This window comes from Acomys minous (genome assembly GCF_964271855.1).
Source record: "Acomys minous genome assembly, chromosome: 6".
NCBI classification, from domain to species: domain Eukaryota; kingdom Metazoa; phylum Chordata; class Mammalia; order Rodentia; family Muridae; genus Acomys; species Acomys minous.
The window spans coordinates 88,608,292-88,632,946 of record NC_140487.1 but is presented as its reverse complement, the minus strand read 5'-3'; the positions used below and the strand labels follow the sequence as shown (position 1 = coordinate 88,632,946).

At 46.7% G+C, this 24,655-nt stretch overlaps 1 protein-coding gene across 1 annotated transcript in view; it reads right to left on the bottom strand.

The window, feature by feature from the left end:
- Positions 1-24,655, bottom strand: part of LOC311600414 (calreticulin-like) — a 41,502-nt gene that overhangs the window by 6,586 nt on the left and 10,261 nt on the right. The window contains exons 2-7 of the mRNA XM_084787065.1: positions 13,123-13,224; positions 9,594-9,797; positions 4,805-4,899; positions 2,880-3,089; positions 2,349-2,462; positions 1,114-1,257 (exon numbers count right to left, since the gene is read on the bottom strand). Of these exons, the coding sequence (XP_084643191.1) occupies positions 1,114-1,257; positions 2,349-2,462; positions 2,880-3,089; positions 4,805-4,899; positions 9,594-9,797; positions 13,123-13,224 (869 nt within the window). The remainder of the gene's footprint in view (positions 1-1,113; positions 1,258-2,348; positions 2,463-2,879; positions 3,090-4,804; positions 4,900-9,593; positions 9,798-13,122; positions 13,225-24,655) is intronic.

Genomic DNA, 24,655 nt, shown 5'->3' with positions numbered 1-24,655 from the left:
GACCTGAGTTTGGATGCCCAGCATCTGTGCAAAGACAGGCATCATGGTCCAGGCCCCTGTCCCAACCTTGTGGGACAGAGACAGGTGGACTCACTAGACAGCCAGTCTGGATGACACAGCAACATCCAGGCAGGCAGAAGCAGGTGGATCTCTGTGAATTCGAGGCCATCCTGGTCTACAAAGCGAGTCCAGGATAGCCAAGGCTACACAGAGAAGCCCTGTCTCAAACACACACACACACACACACACACACACACACACACACACACACACACACAGAGCAAGATTCAGGCTCAGTGGTAAACCCAGTCTCAACAAGTAAGATGGACAAATGGTTGAGGAAGAACATCCAGATGTGAGCCTCTGGCCTATACACAGGCTAGTGTACTATATACACATACATCACACATACACAATTTTTAATTTAAAATAAAAAGGAATATAAGTATTTAGCTATGAGTCAGTCCACATCCCTGACCCCTAACTACACCTCATTAATAAAGTGGAATAAAGACACAGGCGTAGCTCAGTGGTACAGTGCTTGCCTAGCAAGTAAGGCCTTGGGGCTTGCTCCCTGCAAGGCCTGCCCTTCTCACCTCCCAGGGCACTAGAAAGACTAGCCCAAGTTTTCTGCTTCCTTTACCAGATGTATATCTTCAGGAAATTTATTCAGCTTTTCTGAGCCTTCTTTTGGTGTTGAAAATAGACATACGACAAAACAAACAAACAAACATGCAAAGTCTTTAATTCAGTGGTGCATAGAAGGGACTAAGTAAAATTTGGCTTGTATAATTTTGAGGATGAATTATTTACTATTTATTTATTTATTTATTTATTTATAGACAGGGTTTCTCTGTGTTATCTTGGCTGTCCTGAACTCACTTTGTAGATCAGGCTGGCCTCAGTGATCCACCTGCCTCTGCCTCCCAAGTGCTGGGATTAAAGGCGCGTACCACCACGACCAGCTCATTAGTGCCATTTTAAAGAAGAGTTGTTTGAGGTTTAGAAAGATCAAGATTTATTCAAGTCTGTAACTTCCAGGCCGAGGCATCTTCAACCTTGTGGGAGCTCCAAGGACCACCTGTCAGGGGCTGTGAGCCCAGAGAGCTTTACCTGCCAAAGATCCAGGCCAAGGACGCTGATGTTGTAATAGTGACAAATGGTGGGGTCAGGCTTGTATTTGGGGTTGTCTATCTCTGGGTGAATCCATTCGCCCTGGTAATTGGGATTGTCAATGACCCGAGGTTTCCATTGTCCCTAAACAGAGAACCAACCAAGAGTGGACATGTCAGAAATAATTTTCTTATTTTTCTACTATGCAATCAAAAAGCAGCAATCGCCAGGCAGTGGTGGTGCGCGCCTTTAATCCCAGCACTCCAGAGACAGAGACGGGTGGACCGCTGTGAGTTCGAGGCCAGCCTGGTCTACAAAGTGAGTCCAGGACAGCCAAGGCTACACAGAGAAACCTAGTCTCAAAAAACAAACAAACAAACAAACAAACAAAAAAGCATCAATTCAACTTATAAACAGTGATGTACCAGACCCCTAGAACTTTCCCTTTCTTTGAGTAAAGGCATAAGACTTTTCCTAGCTCCGCTTCCCACCTACTGGGAGTGACATGATGACATGGCGCGGGTCTGTTCTGGCCTGGCCCTCTCTCTGAACAGGCACATTCACGAAGCTCAGAAAATGCAGCTTCTTAGAGAACATTGTCTGGGTATCTTGGCGCTTGGGGCTGTTCTCGTTCTTTGGTGTGGCACGGGAAACTGTGGCCAGATAAAAATCCTGCTCCCCACTTTTATTGATGGGCTACTTGTCAGCCGATTCCTTTTAGTTCTTGCTTCTGACGAGAGCTCAGGAGTTGACCATTAAAAGGAAGTCCCTCTACCCTTCAATGCTTTTGGACTCATAAATCCCGCTCTTTTGCCCTTCCGGGCTGCCTCCAAGACATTCCATTTCCAGTTTGTATCATGTTCCTTTAACTGGCAGCTTTCCCCAGCTCTGGACAAGCTCTTTGCCCAAGCCTGCCTGAACCATTACCTCTTAGTGCTTTACCAGCCCCTCCCCCTTGCAAGTAGGAGGAAGCTAAGAACAGGGCCCCGATGTGGCCACTGTCCCATTCAGAATCTCAGAATTTCTGCTCTCTTTTTATTTTTTTATTTTATTTTGAGATAAGGTCTTGCTGTACAGCTCAGCCTGGCCTTGGACTTGGAATCCTCCTGCCTCAACCTCCTGAAGGCGAGGATTACAAACCTCTAAGTTAGAAATTTTCTTTTGTAAGTTACAATTTACCTCTGTCCCGCCCGATTTCACTTTATAAAAATTCACTGACACACGGAGCCCCTCACCTGGTACTTGACGTTTGGTATCAGGGGCCCTTCCCATACTCCATCCATCGCTTCATTCCAGTCGTCCGGCTTCTTGGCTTCCGGGTCTGGGATGAACTCAGAGTCCTCCCAGTCCTAAAACAACATGTTCCCCGTGAAGATAGAGGGAGGAAACTGGGGGCTCAAGCAGACAGGGGGAACCGGCCCAGTGCAGGAGAGAAAAGGTCGTTACGACCTCCTAACCCCAGGTGCACCGTCATACCGACCTTGAGTGCTCTAAACCCACGTCAGATGGGCATTACCCTTGCCTCTGACCTCATCCTGCCCTCAGCCGTGTGAGCTGCTGCTCCGGCTTGTATGCGTGTGCTCCCACACAGTCTTCACCAATAGTCCTGCTGCCCTGAGCAATGCCTGCCGGACCTGGCTTGAACTCAGACCCTCATTTGCTCATGGCGCCAACCTCCCAGACACTTGACTTAACTCATCTGCTTTAATGTCCTGACTACGCGTTCTTCTTTCTGAGATTAGCCTCCCAGCTAAACTCCCGCTGACCTCAGGTTTCTTATCTTCCGGGTCCTCTATTTGCAGCCGTTCATCCCATTTCCTTGGTTTCCTGGCATAAGGGTCTTTAATTTTCTTGGGAGGCAGGAAGTCCCAGTCATCCTCCAGTCCTCCGCTGGTCACCTTCTCGTTGTCGATTTTAACCTCGTAAGTGGCATTAGGGCGAATGATCAGAGTGTACAGGTGAGTGTCTTTATTAATCTATAAAGGGAATGGGTAATATTTCAGTCCCACATAGGAATAGTGTAGGCCTCGGACCCTTTCCAGAATGCTCCCTCCCACGTACTTACACACGCATTACCACATTCCTTCTCCCCTTCCTGCAGTCAACGCGCCTGCAGGCCCTGCGGGCTCACCCCCCTGGCGCAGGTTCCTGGTCTGCCCCATCTCCTAGCCATGACTCATCTGATTATTCTCCGACCTGTCTCGCTTTCTGTCTGTCCTACTAAACTGCGAGCCTCTCCACAGCAGGGGTCACATGCGGTTTCTCAGCTATAGCGCCCCAGGGGGGATCCAGTCCCGTGTACAGTGCTGACCAAGAAGGCCTACGCTTCCACACGCTGTCCTGGGTGCCCCCGGGCCCTGTGGGCTTTTCTAGACTCTCTTCCTGCCTTTTCCCTGTGCTCCACCCTCACGCTGGGCCGTGGTCTCTTGAGTCTCCTGGACTTATCTCCTGCAGTCTCCTCATCCAGGAATTCATCTCTCCATAAAAACTGTCCCACTCATCGACTGGCATCTTCATCTTTCAGCACCAGGGAAGACCCCTCCAGGAAGCCTCCGGTTAGGGAAAGGGCTTCTCCTCTGCCCCTGTGTCATATAGGGAGTCACTTTCCTTTGCTTGACTCTTTCCTGCCCCCACCCCCACCCCTTCCGCCACCCCCCCCATGCTCCCCCCCTCCCCCCCAACAGGGCTTCTCTGTGTAGCCCTGGCTGTCCTGGAACTCGCTCTGTAAACCAGGCTGCTCTTGAACTCAGAGATCCACTCTCCTCTGCCTCCCAAATGCTGGAATTAAAGGCATGCGCCACCATGCCCGACCCTTTGCTTGACTCTTTAATCGGCTGTGAAAATTCGGTTTTGTTTTTGGTAAGATCTTGCTAAATTGCCCAGGTTGGCATCGAACTCACAACCCTTTCACCTCAGCCTTCAAAGTGGCTGGGATTATAGACACAGATGACTATGGTAAACTTTACTGTGAATTTGGTTCATTTGAAAGCCGTGTCTATCCCACGCTCAAGGTCCGAGGCAAAATTAACAGTTGGTTAGTAATGCCGGTTAGGAAAGTTGATCGAACATACTACTGTCCTCTGGTTAATCTAGATGCTTCTAACTTTATGTTCCTGAGGCAAACTGACCCACCCCATCTCATCTTAAGCACAGCAGCACTCCTGACCCCCACCCCTCTCCCCAGTGTCTAGCAGTGAGTAACTGCCACACCAGACACTGCACTACATTACATCCCAGTTTTGTTTTGTTTGTTTGGTTGGTTGGTTTTGGTCTGCTGTTCCCTTATTAACACCCTCCAATGTATAGCACATCTCTAGGTCTACTTTATCTGTAAATAGAGATGATAACATTTAATTCATAGAGTTTTATAAGGAAAAACTGAGGTAACATATATAAAATGTCGTGTGTCCCCCCCACCCGCCCCGGGACTGGAGAGATGGCTCAGTAGTTTCACATGCTGGCTACTCTTCCAGAAAACCCAGATTCAACTCTCAGTACCCACTTGGCAGCTCACAGCAGTCTGTAACTCTGGTATAGGGGATCTGACATCCTATTCTGATCTCTGTGGGCACCAGGCATGCATGTGGGGCACAGACAAACACATTAGCAAAATAATCATACATTTACAAATAAACAAATTTTAAAAAACAGAATCTTGTGCTCTGGGCTGAGGACGGAGGCACATACTCACCCTGCACTTGAGGGTCTTGTTGTTCTCGTGGTATTTCCCTTTGTGATAAAGGATGACCTTTAGCCTGTTGTTGCCAAAGCCACAGATGTCCGGGCCTGGAAATTAAACCCCGAAGCATGATTTCACATCGATTTCAGGCAGTGTGCCCAGTCTGAGGCCAAGACCCAAGACAGATGCTGCCTGTGTATTGTTCTGTATCTTTCAGGGTCCCAGAAAGAGAAAGATGCTACATTTAAAGGCAGAATTATTTGAAAAGGATTTAATGAATGAGATTTTTTTTTTTTTTAACAAAGGGGAGGCGAGACTTTGAGAGAAGGAAAGGTACAGTGCTGCTCATGGGTAGCCACAATGAAGGGGAGCGAAGTGGTGAGAGAGAGTACCAGGTCCTGAAGAGAGAGAGTCTGGGAGCAGGCACAGCAGGAGAGAAACTGACTCTCCGGAAATACAACTGCTTCTCTTCCTCTAATCTCCTGCCAGGCCCCCCGCTGACCAAACTGTCCGGAAGCCCCTCTGCTGTTTTTGTTTGTTTTTCAAGACAGGGTTTCTCTGTGTAGCCTTGGCTGTACTGGACTCACTTTGTAGAACCAGGCTGGCCTCGAACTCACAGAGATCCACCGGCCTCTGCCTCCGGAGTGCTGGGATTACAGGCATGCGCCACCATGCCCGGCTTCTGGAAGCCCCTTTTGAGTCAGGCATTGCTAACACGCCACTTAATTCTGACAGGTCAGCATTACCGTCTCACTGTAGGTGGGAGTGACTCAGAAAAGCTTGTCCAGAGTCAAGAGCTGCTAAGATGCCCTGCTAGGATTCAAAGCCCTGCCCACCAAGGAATAGAGCCAGTGGACCCTTTCTGCGTTATGGCAATTCTAGTGAGAACTGTGGGGCAGAGCTGGGGAGCCCCGAGAGCTCTGAGCCTCTTGCTATCCCTCTTTTCTCACAACTCCCAAAGAGCTTCTCAGTCTTTCAGCTAATATCAAGTGTGAAACGCAGTCACACACACACACACACACACACACACACACACACACACACACACACACCACATGCACTCACAACACAACACATATATCGCACGCATGCACACAAGGCATGTACACTGTCCTCTCCCCACATTGGTCTCCTCCCTACTTCTTTACCATGCACTTGAATTTCGTGTCTGAGCTCTTGCACACGCTGTTGATTTTGCTCTCATTATATGCTCTCCTCCTCCTCCTATTAAAATCAAACTCACTCTTTAAAGAATAACTCATACCTCGTCTGAAAAGCCCCGCCCCCCTTGTATTGAATCATGTTCATGATCTCTTATGATCTCATAGCACGTCATCAGTACTTTTTTCCTCTAAACTTAAGATTCTCAGCTGGGCAGTGATGGCGCACGCCTTTAATCCCAGCGCTCAGGAGGCAGAGGCAGGTGGATCGCTGTGAGTTCGAGGCCAGCCTGGTCTACAAATTGAGTCCAGGACAGCCAATGCTATGCAGAGAAACCCTGTCTCAAAAAACCAAAAAAGAAAAAAAGATACTGGCTGTCTCACCAGCCAAAGGAAAAAATAAAGCCCCCAGGACTCACTCAAGCACCCCATAGACAACGGGGCCATTCAGGGGGGTCATGCTTGGTGCTAGGACTTGGAGTATAACACCAAGCTCACAGCTTAGGGAGAGGGAGTCTGTGTGACCTTGGAGAGAAGGTGGGGACAAGGAATAAAGGGTGAGTTGGCTGGCCTGGAACATGAGACGGGAATGTACAGGCATACGTTGTGGAAAGACTGTGCTCTCAGGGGAGATGTGGACAAGGCTGACCTCAGATTCCTAGCATTCTTTCTGTTTCTGCCCCTGAGTACTAGCAGGTAGCACCACAATTTGTTCAATACCCCTTTTGTTTCTTTTATATATTTTGTCAATTTATTCATATTACATCTCAATTGTTATCCCATCCCTTGTATCCTCCCATTCCTCCCTCCCTCCCTCCCATTTTCCCCTTATTCCCCTCCCCTAAGACTGTGACTGAGGGGACCTCCTCCCCCTGTATATGCTCATAGGGTATCAAGTCTCTTTTTGGTAGCCTGCTATCCTTCCTCTGAGTGCCACTAGGCCTCCCCATCCAGGGGACGTGGTCAAATATGGGGCACTAGAGTTTGTGTGAAAGTCAGACCCCACTCTCCACTCAACTGTGAAGAACGTTCTATCCATTGGGTAGATCTGGGTCAGGGTTCAAAGTTTACTAGTTTACTGCACGTATTGTCCTTGGCTGGTGCCATAGTTTGCGCCGGACACCTGGGCCCAGAACTGCCCATCATAATGTTCTTATAGGTTTCTAGGACCCTCTGGATCCTTCTATTTCCCCATTCTCCCATGCTTCTCTCACCTAGAGACCCAGTAGGATGTCCTCCCCTCTGACCCACTTTCCTGGTGAGTGAATGCTTTCATGGGACATGCCCCTTGGGCTAAGTAAGTATATACCATTTCAGTCTTTCTGCTTCTGTCAATATCCCCTTTAAATTGAAGCTTTATGGAGCCAGGTGTGGTGGCGCACGCCTTTAATCCCAGCACTCAGGAGGCAGAGGCAGGTAGATCGTTGTGAGTTCGAGGCCAGCCTGGTCTACAAAGTGAGTTCAGGATAGCCAAGGCTACACAGAGAAACCCTGTCTCGGAAAAAAAAAATTGAAGCTTTATGTTTATTTTATGTGTATGGGTGTTTTGTCTGCATATATGCCTATGCACCACTTCTGTGCCTGGTCTCAATGAAGGCCAGAAGCGGGAGATGATTTCCTGGAACTGGAGATGGTTGTGAGTGCTGGGATCACAGATGGCTCGTCTGGACAGGCAGCCAGTGCTCTTAACCGCTGAGCCGTCTCTCCAGCCCCACCCAGCTCAATACTTTTTATGAATACAGATTTCATTCTGCTTTTTACAAAGTTATCCAGCTGCCTTGAGGAAAAAGGTATAGGCTTTATAGACAGACTGACTCAAATTCTGGCTTTCTACTTACCTTGAACAAATTTCTTGCCTCCATTTCCTTATCTGCAAAACGGAGACAGTAACACATGGCATAGATTCCAAAGAAAATACAAAAATGCGGGAGCAGACACACTTTGCACAAGAGAGAGACTGGAAGCAGGTGTTGGGGGCCTGCACCTATGCGCTGGGCTACAAAATAAGTTGGAGCTACAGAGTGAGACCTGGTATGGTATGTGGTGTGTGTGTGTGTGTGTGTGTGTGTGTGTGTGTGTAAAAAAGAAAACGCAGATTTTAAAGGGAGGGAAATGAAGCTGAAGAAGAGGATTTGAGAAAGGAAGACTAGGGCTGGAGAGATGGCTCAGCAGTTAAGAGCACCGGCTGCTCCTCCAGAGGTCTTGAGTTCAATTCCCAGCAACCACACAGTGGCTCACAGCCATCTATAATGTGATCTGATGCCGTCTTCTGGCCTGCAGGTGTACATGCAGTTAGTACACCTTTAAATGTACATTTTTGTTTTGTTTTGTTTTTTGAGACAGAGTTTCTCTGTGTAGCCTTGGCCATCCTGTAAATGTACATTTATATTATATGCATATACATTAGAAGGAGGAGGAGGAGGAGGAGGTGGTGGAGGAGGAGATAACACTGGCTGCTCTTCCAGAGGACTAGGGTCAAATCCTAGCATGCATAGAATGGCTTACAAGCGTCTGTAACTGCAATCCCAGGGAATCCAGCTCCCTCTTCTGCCCTCCAAGGGCACCAGGCACACACACGGTATGCATAGACATAAAATATATATATATATATATATATATATATATATATATATATATATATATATATATTTTTTTTTTTTTGGTTTTTTGAGACAGGGTCTCTCTGTGTAGCCTTGGCTGTCCTAGACTCGCTTTGTAGACCAGGCTGGCCTCGAACTCACAGCGATCCCTCTGCCTCTGCCTCCCGAGTCCTGGGATTAAAAGTGTGCGCCACCACGCCCGGCCTAAATAATTTTTTTTAAAGGAAGACTAGCTGGAGAGAAGAGGGGAGGAGGGGAGGGGAGGAGCCCCAGCTGAGGCCGCCAGGTAAAGGCAGTGGCTAAAGAGAATCAAGGGAGCTGGGGTGGTGGCACTCAGGGAGGCAGGGGCAGGAGGATCGCTGTGAGTTTGAGACCAGCCTGGTCTACAAAGTGAATCCAAAACAGCCAAGACCACACAGAGAAACCCTGTCTTGAGAAAAAAAACAACAAAGAGAATTCAAGGAATGTTAGCACCCGCCAGCCGGCACAGCCCTCTCACTGACTTTGTACAGACTAGCCGGTCTAACTTACATTCTTCGTCTGTGCCTCGGTGCTTGATGGTTGCTGATTTTTTTTATATCAACCATGTTGAAACTGGGTTCAAGGTTAGTTCGGGCTAAAAGCTGGACCCCCTCAAGAAGGCCTAGTTACATATGTAGGCTACAAACGTCAGTCTGGACATTGACAAATGCTTGCACAGAGTTATTTCCCTGACCTCGGCTGTCTTTCTCTTGAGGCGGAGCACAGTGCCTCCCTGTAGGTCTGTGCTACTCCTTTTCTGAGAACTGGGCTGTGTCTTCATGTACTATAGTCTTGCCAATAAATAGCATGTGCTTTCCTGCCTCTTTGGCCTGTTTATGTTAACTCTGGGGTTTAGAGATGTCCTCTCTCCAGGTCTCTAGGGAGCCCAACTACACAAGGGCTGTGGAACTATCAGATTACAGACTGTCTGTCCCAGGTCTCTCTAAGACTTGCCAACCACCACAGAGGTTCTTATACAAACCCAAGGGGGCTGAGAGCAACTGCGAGCAGGGAGCTTACCGAACATGACGTAATACTGCGACTCTGAGTGCATGTCCTCCTGGTTCAGGGAGGCAGGAAAGAGTTTCACATACCCACCGCCGCAATCGATACCTTGCTCGTGTTTTACTGAAAACTGAACCACCAAGGTCTCGTTCTCATTGCTGAATGGCTTAAACCTGGTGGAAAGGGCATAGAACTTGGCATCTTCCGTGGTCTGGAGACCTGAGAGCAGAGAGAAAAGTGCAGAGGGTTCAGGCTGAAGTTTCCGAAAGTGCCTATAAAGACGCGGCACTTGACTTAACCAAGCTCCGGTATTTCCTCACACACATGGTGCGCCAGGTGCTGTCCAGGGAGCATTATAAAATCACCACATCCAAGCCTCTGAGCAGCCTTGAAAAATGGGCGTGATGCCCGTTTGATGAGCTGGGAGGCTGAGTCGTGGAGGAGGAGAAGTGATGCGGGTAAGCTGCACGGCAAAGGAGGAACCTAGCTGGAGTTTTAGGCCACACTGATGCATTCTTTTGCATCACGCTATCCCTTACTTTCTAGAGACACTTCAGCTATCATTCTGTATCTTTATAAGGCCAAGGCCCTGCTTTGCTGAGGCTGGCTGGGCAGTGGAGTAAGGTTCTGCTATGTACAAATGCTACAGTAGAAAGAAGTCCAGAATTAACTCAGATAAAATAATAATTGTTGCTGTAGTTCACTGAATATTTTAATCTTTGAGTCATTTTCCTCTTCTGTAAACACTGTGTGTGTTGCATGCACACGTGTGTGCATGCTTCCAAATACATGGAGACCAGTTGCCCTGCTCTATCACTCTCTGTCTGATTGCTTTGAGACAGGGTCTCTCACTGAACCTGGAGCTAGCAGCCAGTAAGCCCAAAGCTCCCCTTGTCTCTGCCCCCACCCTAGCACCACAGATACAGGAATACGACAGCCATTCCAGCTTTCTATGTGGGCCGTAGGGGCTTACTTATTTATTTTACTGGTGTGTTGGGGGGTGTTTTGTCTGCATGCATGTCTGTGCAACACATACATGTTGTGCCTGTAGATGACAGAGGAGAGCAATGGATCCCCCGGGACTGGATTTCACAGATGGTTGTGAGCTGCCATGTGGGTGCTGGAAAGCTGGGTCCTCTGGAAGGTCTGAGTCATAGCTCCAACCCTGGCTCTAGGGATTCGAACTCGGGTCGTCGTTCTTGCCCAGCAAGCACTCTTACCCAATGTCACCTCCCTAGCTCTTCACATTTCACTCTACCAGATGGTTTCGTCACTCCCTCATGCTTGTGTTGTTTGACCCTCACGGTATCAGTGAAAGGTGAGCTAGACCAGCTTCTTCACGTTGTCATGAAGTCCCTCAAACTGTTTCACATGGCTGTGAGCATTAATCCGATTATAAATACAGAGCCCCAAACCTCCAGCAAACACCAGAGCCCCCGGGGACCCTGGAGCTTTGCTACGCTAAAGCATACAAAGCAATCATATCAGAGACCCTTGCTAATGACCAGACATCACCACTGACAGACATGTGGAAATGTTCAGTGGGTCAGTGTTAAATGGAGCTGGGTGGCACACATCTATAATCCCAACTTTTGGGAGGTGGAGGCAGGGGGACAGGTAGTCCAAGACCAGCTTGAGCTATACAAGATGCTGTCTTAAAAACCAGCTCCAGCCGGGCAGGCGGTGGTGGCACACACCTTTAATCCCAGCACTCGGGAGGCGGAGGCAGGCGGATCGCTGTGTATTCGAGGACAGACTGGTCTACAAAGTGAGTCTAGGACAGCCAAGACTACACAGAGAAACCCTGTCTCGAAAAACAAAACAAAACAAAAAACAAAACAAAAACAAAAACAAAAAAAGCACCAAAAATCCTGCTAAATTAAGAGAAGGAGCATAGGGCCTGATTCAAATTTTCGAGCATTTCGAGCTCTGTGCTAGACAGTTTTGTATTTGACATCATGCTGGGGGCTGTCTGCAGTTTGGAGCATATTCCTGCATCTCTTAAGACCTCTAAGGAGCTAGAGGAGCAAGGAAGGAAGGAAAGAAGGAAGGAAGGAAGGAAGGAGGGTAGGAAGGTAGGAAGGTAGGAAGAAACAAAGAGACTGCAGAAAGCTAAGTTTTGAGTCTCTGCCCTGCCACATCCTGCTATATAAACAAGCCAAGGCCCTTCTGTCAGTCTCGCTGTCACCCCAGCATTCTTCTGGACAACCAGGAGTCTAACGAGCCTCAGAGTGTTGCGTGCAGGAGGACTGGCCACACTAAGGAGACGTAGCTGTGCAGACGGCCTGCACTGTGGTACCAAGCACAGGTGTCCTGTGAAAAGCCAGTCTCCTGTCCTCTGTCCTCTGAAAACAATATTCCAGAGAGGACTCAAGTGGGATTTTAAAATGCTCAAGCCAGTTCGTAATTCTCTGCTTTAATAAATATGAAAATGAGATTCCTAGCAGTAGCCAGATGGAGGAAGATGGGAATCCGCTCCGGGGAATGATCAATGAACTCTATTTATAGAACAAAAGCTTTCTCGGACCAAGAACCCATGCCCACAGCCCTTGGCCTCAGAGCTTGCTTTTTACAGATGCTCCGTCTAGTGAGCATGGCAGGTGAAGGTTATCTTGGTCTAATGTCAACAATCAGAGAGGCAAAAAGACATTTATACAGCTAGTCAGTTAGGTCCCTCTTCTCGCCTCTCCATCCCCACAGCTGCTCTGGGAAGGGCAGCACTTGGGTGCCTGGCAGTGCTTCCTCAGGTTTCCAGAGCAGAAGGCTGCGTGTAAAATCCTAGGAGTCTGAGGAAACAGCACACATTAGTGGTAATGAACACGGTCTCTGAGTCAGACCCAGAGTCAAACCTCAGCTGTTCTTTTCAGCCTTGTAGCACGGCCTTGGGCAATTCTCAAAACCTCTTTAGAGGCTCCTCCGCAAAGCTGGGAAGATAGTAATAACCACTTCGTGGAAACGTTAGGAAGACGCAATGTGTAAAGGGCTGTCGTAAAATGTCCATCACTCAGTTACAGGACGTATAAATCCTCTGGGCAGGGTGGGGGGTGGGGGGGGAGGGCCTCCATCTTTCTTTCCTTACTAACTTTTTTTGTGTGTTTGTGTGTTTGACAGGCTCTTACTCTGTAATCCAGGCTGTCCTGGAAGCCATCTTTTTTCTTTGTTTGTCTTATTGTTTTTTGTTTTTCGAGACAGGGTTTCTCTGTGTAGCCTTGGTTGTCCTAGACCCCCTTTGTAGACCAGCCTGGCCTGGAACTCACAGCTATCCACCTGCCTCTGCCTCCCGAGTGCTGGGATTAAAGGTGTGCGCCACCACGGCCGGCTCTGGAAGCCATCTTTTAGTCCTAACTGGCTACAGCCCCATGGCTGCCCTGTGCCTCAGTCTCCTGAGTACAGATGTTACAGGCCTGGGGTTACAGGTATGCGGCCCCCAGGTTCAGCTCCACCTGCTTTTTTTCTTAGGTAAGAGAGATAGATTGACAATCAGGGATAAAAACAACTGGGTAAAAGTCATAAAAGCAATACATCCCTGGATTCTAGTGCTTACCTTTATCTCTTTCTTTATCTTGATAAAATTTCCCCGAATTAAGCTGGAATGTACCGTAATCTGACTGATGTTTAGATTGCACCCATCGCTTTGTCCATCCATCTGTGGAGTAAAGGAGAAAACACACACACACACACACACACACACACACACACACACACACACACACACACAAATTCAGATGAGTTACATTTTGAGGAGTCATTTGAACCCTATGGGAAGAGTAACAGTGTAACACAGGGTGACTCAGAATATTCCTGCAATCAGGCTCACTGCACGGTGCCTGGAAGCCGCGGTTCATGTCCTGTCATGAATCACTGCTCAAATGCTAAGCAATGAATGAGCCGCTTTCCCACTCACTCAAGACAGGTAAGTCCTGAAAACCACCATGGGAAGGTGTAATTGGAGAGCACAAAACGTTTTTTTTTTCCTCACAAAAGTCGATGGAAAATGAGCTTATGAGGACCGAGACCTGACTTGCCTTTACGTCTAGTAAAGTAACATAATAAAACCTGCTCTCTCAGGGAAGAGATTAGTAAAGACCGTCCCATACATCTTGAATTAGTAATGACGGTCACAAACAATCCATTTCTACTTGCCCCCTTTCGTTGCTTAGACTTTTTAGACCCTCCCTTGCAGTTCTAAGATGGTGATAAATGTGTTTTGCTTTGGCGTGGATGGCATGCAGACAAAGAAGCTTTCTCTTGAGGACCTGGCATTCCACCCAAGCGCTCAGTGTCTTTCTAATCTTTTGCGTCAGAGTCGCTGACTCTTACTTCCTGGGTCCAATCACAGTCGCAGAGTCACAGAGCCGTTTGGCAGCTTGAGATAGAAGAGGCTTTGGGGGCAGGGGGCTTCGTTTCCTCTCCTCCCTGGCCCTGAATGGATTCTCTCCACTCTCACTGCCTCACAGGTAAGGAGGACCAAGGCCTCTGTCTTCCCATGAAATCCGCACATCAGCACGCATTCCACAAGAACACCAGCCAGCCACCAGTCAGTTCCTCTTACTCAAGGCCCAAGTCTGATGACTCAGCTGCTCTTCAGGAAACCCAGGGGCTTGGTCTTGCCTTCCTAATTTTTTATTTTTAGTTTTTGACAGGGTCTCATGTAGCCCAGGCTGTCTTTGAACTCCTAATCCTGATTACTGGTATATCTTTGCTTCCTGAGTACTGGGGTTACAGACAGACTACACCACCTCACAAAGAGCTACTACACAAAGAGCTCTCTCTCTCTCTCTCTCTGTCTCTCTCTCTCTCCTTGCTCTCTCACTTTCTGTCTCTTTCTGTCTCTGTCTCTTTCTCCTTTTCCCTCTCCCTCTCTCCCCCTTGTGTGTGTGTGTGTGTGTGTGTTTGTGTGTGTGTGTGTTTGGGTGAGAGCTGTATATGTGCACATTGCACATGCGTTTACTAACATGTGGAGGTCAGATGTCATCTTCAGGTGTCCTTACTCAGGTGCTGTCCTTGCTATTTGAGACACTCTTTTTCATTATAACCTGGGTCTTGCTGAATAGGCTAGACTGAGGAGCCAGCAAACCCCAGCGATCCTTGTATCTCTGCCTCCCAGTGCTATACTAACAAGTGCATGCCACCCTATCTGACTTTTAATGTCATCATGAAGCATTCTACTGTCCCCTACCCCTTTGGTGGCAATGTTTCACTATGCATCCCTAGCTGACCTTAAACTCATAATGATCCTCCTGTCTCAGCTTCTTGAGTACTGGGATTACAGGCACACACTACCAGGACTATACAGTACGATTCTATTTTAAAAATGAGAGAGAGAGAGAGAGAGAGAGAGAGAGAGAGAGAGAGAGAGAGAGAGATCCAAAACACATTGATGTGGTATAATGCCCATTTTGAATTACCAGCACTTTTTGTTAAAGCAGCAGTTCCCAGCGCCCACACGGCAGCTCACGACTGTCTCTGACTCTAGTTCCAGGGGACCCAATGCCCTCTACTGAGCTCCATGGACACTGCATGCACATGGTGCAGAGACATATGTGCAGGCAAAACAGCCATGCACATAAAATGAAACTGAGTAAAATCTAAAAGGAAAAACAGGCGCAAGATCATTCTGAGCTCATTCTCTTTCTCAACGGCAAGAATGGCCTTGCCATGTGAACAATGTCTTCCCTATCCAAAAGGAAAATAACATTCCTAGTGCCCCACGTACAGCAAGCTGAAGCTGAGGGGATTTGTATACACAGACCTGGTTACAGTACCTTCTATTTTCTTGATCACCTCCTTGCACCAAGCTCCTTCACCTCGCCACAGGGCGCAGCTTACTATTACTTGTCCAATTGAGTGTATGTGACTGCTTGTGTAACCTCCTCATTGGTTATTGGGGTGACTGCTTGTGTAACCTCCTCATTGGTTATTGGGGTGACTGCTTGTGTAACCTCCTCATTGGTTATTGGGGTGACTGCTTGTGTAACCTCCTCATTGGTTGTTGGGGTGACTGCTTGTGTAACCTCCTCATTGGTTGTTGGGGGATTTGCTCTGCTCTGGTTTTGATGTTTTGAGTTTCATGTAAGCCAGACAAGCAGAAAACTGCCTTGAACTTTCAATGCTCTTGCCTCAGACTCCTGAGCGCTGGAATCCCACCAGCCCACCAAGCTTTCTGTTACTTCTCCATTTCTTTAGAAAGACTCCTGTATTAATATACTTTAAAACAAACAAACCCCCCAAAAACCTGATCTGCATTAACCTTTTTTTAAAGATTTATTTATTTATTATGTATACAATGTTCTGCCTGCATGTGTGACTGCCCACCAGAAGTGGATACCAGATCTCATTATATAGATGGTTGTGAACCACCATGTGGGTGCTAGGAATTGAACTCAGGACCTCTGGAAGAGCAGACGGTGCCCTTAACCACTAAGCCACCTCTCCAGCCCCTGCATTAACCTTTTAAAGACAATCACATACTTAATGCATGAGTTGGTTGGTTTTTTGTCAACTTGACACAAACTAGAATCACCTGCTTCCACTGGAGGACCCTCACTGCCTCCATCAGATTGGCCTGTGGGCATATCTATGGGCACTGCCTCCATCAGATTGGCCTGTGGGCATATCTATGGGCACTGCCTCCATCAGATTGGCCTGTGGGCATATCTATGGGACATTTTCTAGATTAATGGTAAATGTGGGAGAAGCCATCCTGCTGTGGCTGGCATCACCCCCGGGCAGGTGGTCTTGGGTTGTGTAAGAAAGCAGGCTGAGGCCAGGCATGGTGGTGCATGCCTTTAATCCCAGGCCTCGGGAGGCAGAGGCTGGCAGATGGCTGTGAGTTCGAGGCCAGCCTGGTATACAAAGTGAGTCCAGGACAGCCAAGGCTACACAGAGAAACCTTGTCTCGAAAAACAACAAACAAAAAACAAAAACAAAACAAGCAGGCTGAGCGAGCCATGGAGAGTGAATCAGTAAGCAGTATTCCTTCCACAGTCTCCGATTCAGGTTCCTGCCTTGGCTTCCTCAATGACTGACTGTGACCTATAAGCCAAATCCACTCTTTCCTCCTGGAGTTGTTTCTAGTCGTGGTGTTTTATCATAGCCACAGAATGGAGGCTATAGCAGGGTAAAAATATACACACATTTTCCCCTACTAACCTGTCTTAGCATATACATGATCCTGGCTTGATTCTCGGTTCCACAAGGTGCCAAACAAAAAACAAATAAGTTCTTAAAAATCCAGAAAGGGGATAGATTAAAACTCTTCCTCCTCAGCTCTTCCCAAAGTCTTCCTGTCTCCCCCAGTGTCTCAGTGTTCAATAAGTCTTGGTGAACAGCTTTATTACCCCCTCTTTGTTGTTGTTGTCTGTTTGTTTGTTTTTGTTTGTTGAGACAGGGTTTCTCTGTGTAACAGCCTTGGCTGTTCTGGACTTGCTTTGTAGACCAGGCTGGCCTCGAACTCACAGTGATCCACCTGCCTCTGCCTCCTGAGCGCTGGGATTAAAGGTGTGAACCACCATACCTGGCTGAAGAGGGAAATCTCAGGATTTCTGCATAAAGTCACATTGGCTCAGATGACATGGATCCCGCTTCGCTGGCCGTAGTTAAGCCACTGAAGGAAGGACTGACGCAAAAGCCGAAGCGCAGATTTGAAAGTCAGTGTATGTTAGGCCCTCATGTGCTTTCTGAAAACTTCACTCCATGTCCATAGGCAATGCTGTATTCTTATTTCCATTTTGTACCTAGTGTGCTGGCTTCTTTTATGTCAACTTGACACAACTGGGGTCATCTAGGAGGAGGGAACTTCAATTTTAAAATAATGAATCCAACCAGGTGTGGTGGCACACGCCTTTAATCCCAGCACTCGGGAGGCAGAGGCAGGTGGATCTCTGTGAGTTCAAGGCCAGCCTGGTCTACAAAGTGAGTCCAGGATAGCCAGGGCTACACAGAGAAACCCTGTCTTGAAAAGCAAAACAAAACAACAACAACGAAAAGATTCCAAAAGATTGGGCTATAAGCAGACAAGCGTGTAGGACATTTTCTTAATTAGTGATCTATGAAGGAGGGCACAGGGTAAGTGAGTTACCATGCAGCAAGTCAGAAAGTAAGCTGCACCCCTCCATGGCCTCCGCATCAGCTCCTGACTCCAGGTTCCTGTCCTGACTTCCTTTAACAATCAACAGCAATACGGAAGTGTAAGCCAAATAAACCCTTTCCTCCCCAGGTTGTTTTGGTCATGGTGTTCCACCACAGCAATAGTGACCCTAACTAGGATACACAGTAAGTGTTGTGCTTAAGTTCTCATCCCAAATCTGTCTGATTTCAAAGCTGTCTTTCCTCTGGAAGTAATGAAGAAAAGTGTTATGTAGAAAAAAAAATGCACTGTAATAATAGCTACTAAAAAAAGATTTAAAAAATGAATGGTATGTTAAAAAGAAAAATAGCTACTACTTAACAGCCATACACCAGGCATTGTGCTGAAGGCTGTGTGTGCACACGCCCTCCCTCTCTCATAATAGCCCTGGGATGAATGCCCTATTTTTTTCCATTAAAGATGAAGAAACTGAAATTCAGAATCTTGCTCAAGAGCCCAGTTTATGAGTAAGAGAGCAAGCCAGGCTCACATCCAGGTCTATGCAACCCTGCGATCTGCACTTTTAACCCCTAGATTATATAACTCCCCTTGGGCCTTGTATGTGAAAAAGCCCATTATAACCTAAAAAAATGTGCAACAGGGATTAGTCAGCCATGGCATGTTATAATTTATGCACAATCTGAATGATGTCTGTCTTCCCCTTGTTATGTAATTATTGTGTCGACCATGGTGTCCCAGTATCTAACACAACGCAAACTACCCAATCAGTGCTGAGTGAGTGAACAGACGCGTGGCTACGCCTTTCTTCTAAGCCATAAGATCCTCAGCCTTACAAATGGAGGAGTAGAGTTCTTATTCCCTCACTTGACAACTGTTAACTGAGCCCAACCAACATAACAATAAGAACTGTACCACTTAGACCCTGAACTCCGTGGTTGAAGAGTTGAAAACAGAATTTCAAAGTTATCAGTCTTAATTCTTTCTCAGGGTGAAGAGTATTGACCTAAGTCACACCTGACATAATTTAAGTTGAATCAAAATAAGGAGCTTCTCTTGAGGCTAGGACGATGGCCAACTGTTAAGGGCATGCACTGCTCCTCCAGAGGACCCGTGTCTGTTTCCCAGAGCTCACACTGTGGTTCACAACCGTGTGGACCTCTGGTTCCAGGGGATCTTATACACCTTCTGACATCTATAGGCTCTTTCACACACGTGCGCGGTGCATATACATACACTGAGACACATACACATAAACTAAACTAAAATATTTTTTAAAATCATAGCTTCTCCATAGGAGAATAATGTTATATAATTAATAAAGACCCACTTTAATACATCGTGCTTTTCTTCTTAATCTTGTAACGTCTTCATATCAGAAAAGGCTCAGGCTAGAAGGACTAACTGCTCACTTATTCTTACTTCTATATAATGCTGTTAGGGAAACTGAGGCTCACAGGAGGAAGTGACCTATTTGTGGACACTTATTCATCAGCTGCAGATCTGATACTAGAGCCAGGTCTTCGGCAAAGATTTATTGAATATTCAGTTTGCACGAGGCACCTGGCATAGAGACAGGAATCTGACAAGGCCCCTTCAGAGACCTCTGAACCTCCGGGGATTCAGGAAGTCTGGGGGAAGAGGCATTCCAGCAAGCAACTGAACAGTAAACAGAAGAGGGAAGCACCCGAGCACCAGAGCAGTCAGTGTTAACAGAAGGCAGCACTGGATAATGAAATTCCACAAATCATAGGCTTCTCGGCATCAAGGAGGGCTTCAGAGAAAGCACAGCCAGAGAACTGAAATGGCAGAAAGGCGCGGCGTGGGCGTTCCAAACAGAAAGGCCGAACATAAAAAGCAAGAGAGAGAGGGGGGTGGGGGAGAGAGGATGCAGGCGAGAGAGAACGGTGTGCTAGCCAAGGTTGGAGGATGCTGGCTCTTCTACCTGAAACCCTTTCCTTTAAATTGGCCAAATGTGTGTCTCCAGAGGGTGCTCTAAGAAGAAGCAATGTGTTCAGGGCTTGGCACATCTAATGAAAAATGTCCCCAATCTTCCCCAAACTTGTGCAGACACAGTCAAAGCAAGGCGGTCACACAACTGTAATTCCCCCCTGACGTGAATTTACTGTATATCTGCACTGGCAAAAGATTGGGCTTAGGGACTCATCTCTTCAGAAATATTTTTAACCTCTTCGGGACTCAGTTTTTCATCTATAGAAAAGGTATTACCTAACTCACAGAGTTTCTGGGAGAATGAAAAGAAATCGCGCCGGGCGTGGCGGCGCACGCCTTTAATCCCAGCACTCGGGAGGCTGAGGCAGGTGGATTGCTGTGAGTTCGAGGCCAGCCTGGTCTACAAAGTGAGTGTAGGACAGCCAAGGCTACACAGAGAAACCCTGTTTCGAAAAACAAAAACAAACAAAAAGAAATAGCATGCAACACAAGGGTAGATTCAATGAGCTACTGGAGTTGTATCTGCAAACACACATACACACATATGTAAGAAAGATAAATAACAGCGGTAACATAACATTAGAGGCAAAGAAATATGAATACATTTGATTTGAGGGTAAAAGTTGCTCTTTTCCCAGTAGGGACAAAAAGATCCATTAGAAGCTTGCATACTTAGGTAAATATATACATTTGCTGTACTTATTCAATAGTGTTAGATTGTATACATACGGTCCCTACCTGCCCTACGCCCCCCTCTTCCTTAGTGATCCAAGATGACCTCAGACTCATGATCCTGCTACATCTGCTCCCTGAGTTCTAGAATTACCAGAATGCTCCACTGTGCCCAGCTTTTGTCTATTTTCAGTGGAAAATTCTAGACACCGTAGAAGATCCTGACTTCTTATAAAGAATTCTAATAAAATTTTAGTTTTGTTTTTTTTTTTGAGATGGGTTCACTTTAGCTCAAGAAAGCCTGTAGCTTATTATCTAGTCTATGCCAGCATCAAACTTGTGGGAAATGCCCCTGCCTCAGCCTTTGGAATGGAAGGAGCCCAGGAGTATACCACCATACCTGGCTTAAAATTAAACTTTGATTTTATCATTTTATTTTCATTTTTTTTATTTCCCCTTTTTGGTTTTTTGAGACAGGACTTCTCTGTGTAGCCGTGGCTGTCCTGGAACTCACTCTGTAGACAAGGCTGGCCTTGAACTCACAGAGAGATCTGCCTGCCTCTGCCTTCCAAGTACTGGGATTAAAGGCGCGTGCCACCACAGCCCAGTTAATCCTCTTATTTTTATATTTATTTAAAAGTGGGGGAAGATAGGGGTGGCATTTGAATGCCATATGTATAGAAGTTGATTTCTTTCCTTCCACCATGAGGGTTCAGGTGGCAGGCTTAACAGTAAGCACATTTGAGATGGTCAGTAACAGTCTAAAAACTAAACTTTGATAAAGACTCAAGTCCATAATAGGCTGTAATGAGCAATCCAGCTGTGGGTCTAGTTCCAAAGCCTCTCAGTATCCCCTGCCACGAATCTGCTGTTAAGTACTTGGCTCAATACAGTTAGTGACTTTGCCTCTAGTGATGCATCCAACTTCTGAGTGGGCTCTGGGCAAGTCACTCTCTGAGTCAGTGTCTTCATTTCTAAAGAAAGACTATACTAAAGCTCTCTGAGGTAAATCAGGTATTTGTAGGGTGACTGAGGCAGGAGGATCATGAGTTCAAGGCCAACCTGGACTATATTCTAAGATGCAGTCCCAGAAAACCAAAACACCAAAACAAAACAGAACCTCTTCAAAGAAAGTAAGTATACAATAATGTTTATCAAAATGGATTGACTTGGAGCCCCAATTAGTTAGAACAACTAAAAATAATCTTTAGGCTAACGAGGCGGCTCAAGGGATAAAAGCACAGTCACTGAGCCTGATGATCTGAGTTCAGTCCTGGGACGCACATGAGGGAGCAAGAGAATAAACTTCTGCACGTTGTCCTCTGGCCACCACACACTTGACGTGGCATGTGCATAACCCCACACAGAAAGTCCATAATGCAATGAAAAGCAATGGTTGTTAACTCTCATCGCGTGAGAGCCTCTAGCCGTTCCTCCTTTTATTTTAGTGGTATTGTTCCTCTAAGCACTTTATCCACTAAGCGTTCCCCGCCCTGGGGGTTGTCATTTCTAATGCAGCATTTCCCAGGGGACAGATAGTCAGGTTTACTAAGGAAGTGTGTAGCACACCTTTAATCCCAGCATTCAAGGAGGCAGAGGCAGGCAGATCTCTGTGAGTTCAAGGCCAGCCTGGTCAATATAGTAAATTCCAAGCCAGTCAGGGCTACATGGTGAGAACCTATCTCAACAAACAAACAAACAAACAAACAGGGGACGGAGAGATGACTCAGCAGTTAAGAGCACTGTCTGCTCTTCCAGGGGCCCTGAATTCAATTCCCATCACCCACATGGTGCCTCACAACCATCTGTGATCTGGTGCCCTCTTCTGGTCTGCAGGTGTACATGCAGCTAGAGTACTCATACACACTAAATAAATAAATCTCTAAAACAAACAACAAAAAAACTCCCCAAACCGCAAAACAACAACAATAAACCAAAGTGCACGTTAAGGCTGTATGAGTTTACTAGAGAATAATACTCTATACTCACTACGTATACTAGGAAATATCTCTCTCTCTCTCTCTCATTCTCCCTCCCCCCTCTCTCCCTCTCTCCCTCCCTCTCTCCCACAGACACAATTAGCATATCCACTTACAACTGTATCCTGTGTCTTTATAAATTATTCATAAACATTATGATGGCTGTGCAGCTAAGAGAGCTTGCTGTTCTGTATTGAGAACTAGCTCAGCTCCCAGCGCCCATGTCAGGTAGCCCACAGTAACCCCAGCTCTAGGGGTCCCTTGCTCTTTTTGGCCTGTACAGGTATTTGTGCAACACACGTTGCATACACTTACACAGACTCATAGATAAAAAATAAAGTGAATCTTAAAAAAAAATACATACATACTTTTGTGGTTGCATAGCACTTTTTATCAGGGTAGCATGATTTGCCTGCCCAACCCTAGAATTTATTGCATTAAAAATGATGTAAAGAGCTGGGCGTGGTGGCACACGCCTTTAATCCCAGCACTCGGGAGGCAGAGGCGGGTGGATCGCTGTGAGTTCGAGGCCAGCCTGGTCTACAAAGTGAGTCCAGGACAGCCCAGGCTAACACAGAGACCCTGTCTCGAAAAACCAAAAAAAAAAAAAAAGTAAAATTTTAAATTATAAATTATGTTGAGACTAACGTTTTATGTACTTCTAGGAACTTAGGAGCTTGACTAGAAAAAAGAATAAGATTTCTTTTTTCTTTTAACTGATTTCTTGAAAGCCTTGGAGAGGAAAAAAAATTTTTTTTTTCAGGACAGGGTTGGTTTCTCTGTGTAGCTTTGGCTGTCCTGGACTCTCTCTGTAGACCAGGCTGGCCTCGAACTCAGTGAACTCAGTGATCCCCCTCCCCCCCCCCCCATGCTGGGATTAAAGGCATGCGCCACCATACGTGGCTTTTGGAGAGGAAATTTTTAAGTGAAATAATGAAGTGGGATCTTTGTTTGTTTTATTAAACACTTTTTCCCCTCTTTTCTGAGACAGGTCCTCTGACCACCACACCTATGCCGTGACCTTCATGCCCCCTGGATAGTGAGTTCATCCTGGGGATGACCTTGAATTTCTGACCCTTCTGCCTCTGCTTCCCAAACTTGGACTTCTTGTGTGTGCCACCTCACCTGGTACTACTTCTTGTTTTTTGTTTGTTTGTTTGTTTGTTTGTTTGTTTGTTTTTTCGAGACAGGGTTTCTCTGTGTAGCCTTGGCTGTCCTGGACTCACTTTGTAGACCAGGCTGGCCTCGAACTCACAGCGACGATCCACCTGCCTCTGCCTCCTGAGTGCTGGGATCAAAGGCGTGCACCACCACGCCCGACTTACTTCTTGGTTTTAATTACATTTAATTTATTCTCTCTCTCTCTCTCTCTCTCTCTCTCTCTCTTTCTCTCTCTCTCTCTTTGTGTGTGTGTGTGTGTGTGTGTGTGTGTGTGTGTGTGTGTGTGTGTGTGTAGATCAGAGGGCAACTTGCAGGAGCTGGTTCTCTCCTTCCACTGTGTGGGTCTTGGGTGGTCAGCTTTGGTGCCACGCCATTTACCCATGAAGCCATTTGGCTCCTGCTTTTCATTTCTTTCTTTCTCTCTCTCTCTCTCTTTCTTTCTTTCTTTCTTTCAAGATGTATTTATTTCGTGTGAATGAGTTAGCTGTCTTCATGCACACCAGAAGAGGGCATCAGATCCTATTACAGATAGTTGTAAGCTACCATGTGGTTGCTGGGAATTGAACTCAGGACCTTTGGAAGAGCGGCCAGTGCTCTTAACCTCTGAGCCATCTCTCCAGCCCTGCTTTTCATTTCTTAAATGCAACTTTTACTTTAGAGCAGTGGTTCTCAACCTTCCTAATACAGTTCCTTATGTGGTGGTGACCAGCCCCCAACCATAAAATTACTGTCATTGCTACTTCATAAGTGTACATTTGCTACTGTTATGTATTGTAATGTAACTGTCTGTGCTCTCTGATGGTCTTAGGTGACCCCTGTGAAAGGGTTCTTTGAACCCCATCCCCCAAAAGGAGTCAAGATTGGGAACCTCTGCTCTAGAGCCTCTTCAGACTCTCAGAACTTCAAGGGTGTTCCTGAGAATTGCTATGTACCCTGACTGCTTTCTCTTCCATTCATACTCCTGTGGTTTGACTCACCACCACTGCTGGGTTTGTGTTGAACCATGATGAGCTAAGAGTCGTGCTTTGTTTGGATTTCCTTAGGCTTTCCCTAATCTTTTGCTGTTGTTCTAGGATGCTACTCAGGATACACAGTACATTTAGCTATGTGCCTCAGTCGGCTCCTCCACTTCGTGACCATTTCTCAGCCATTACCTGTGTGACTGTCACTTTGAGGAACACACAGACCCTTGGTAGAGTGCCCTTTAGTTAGGGTTTCTCTGATAC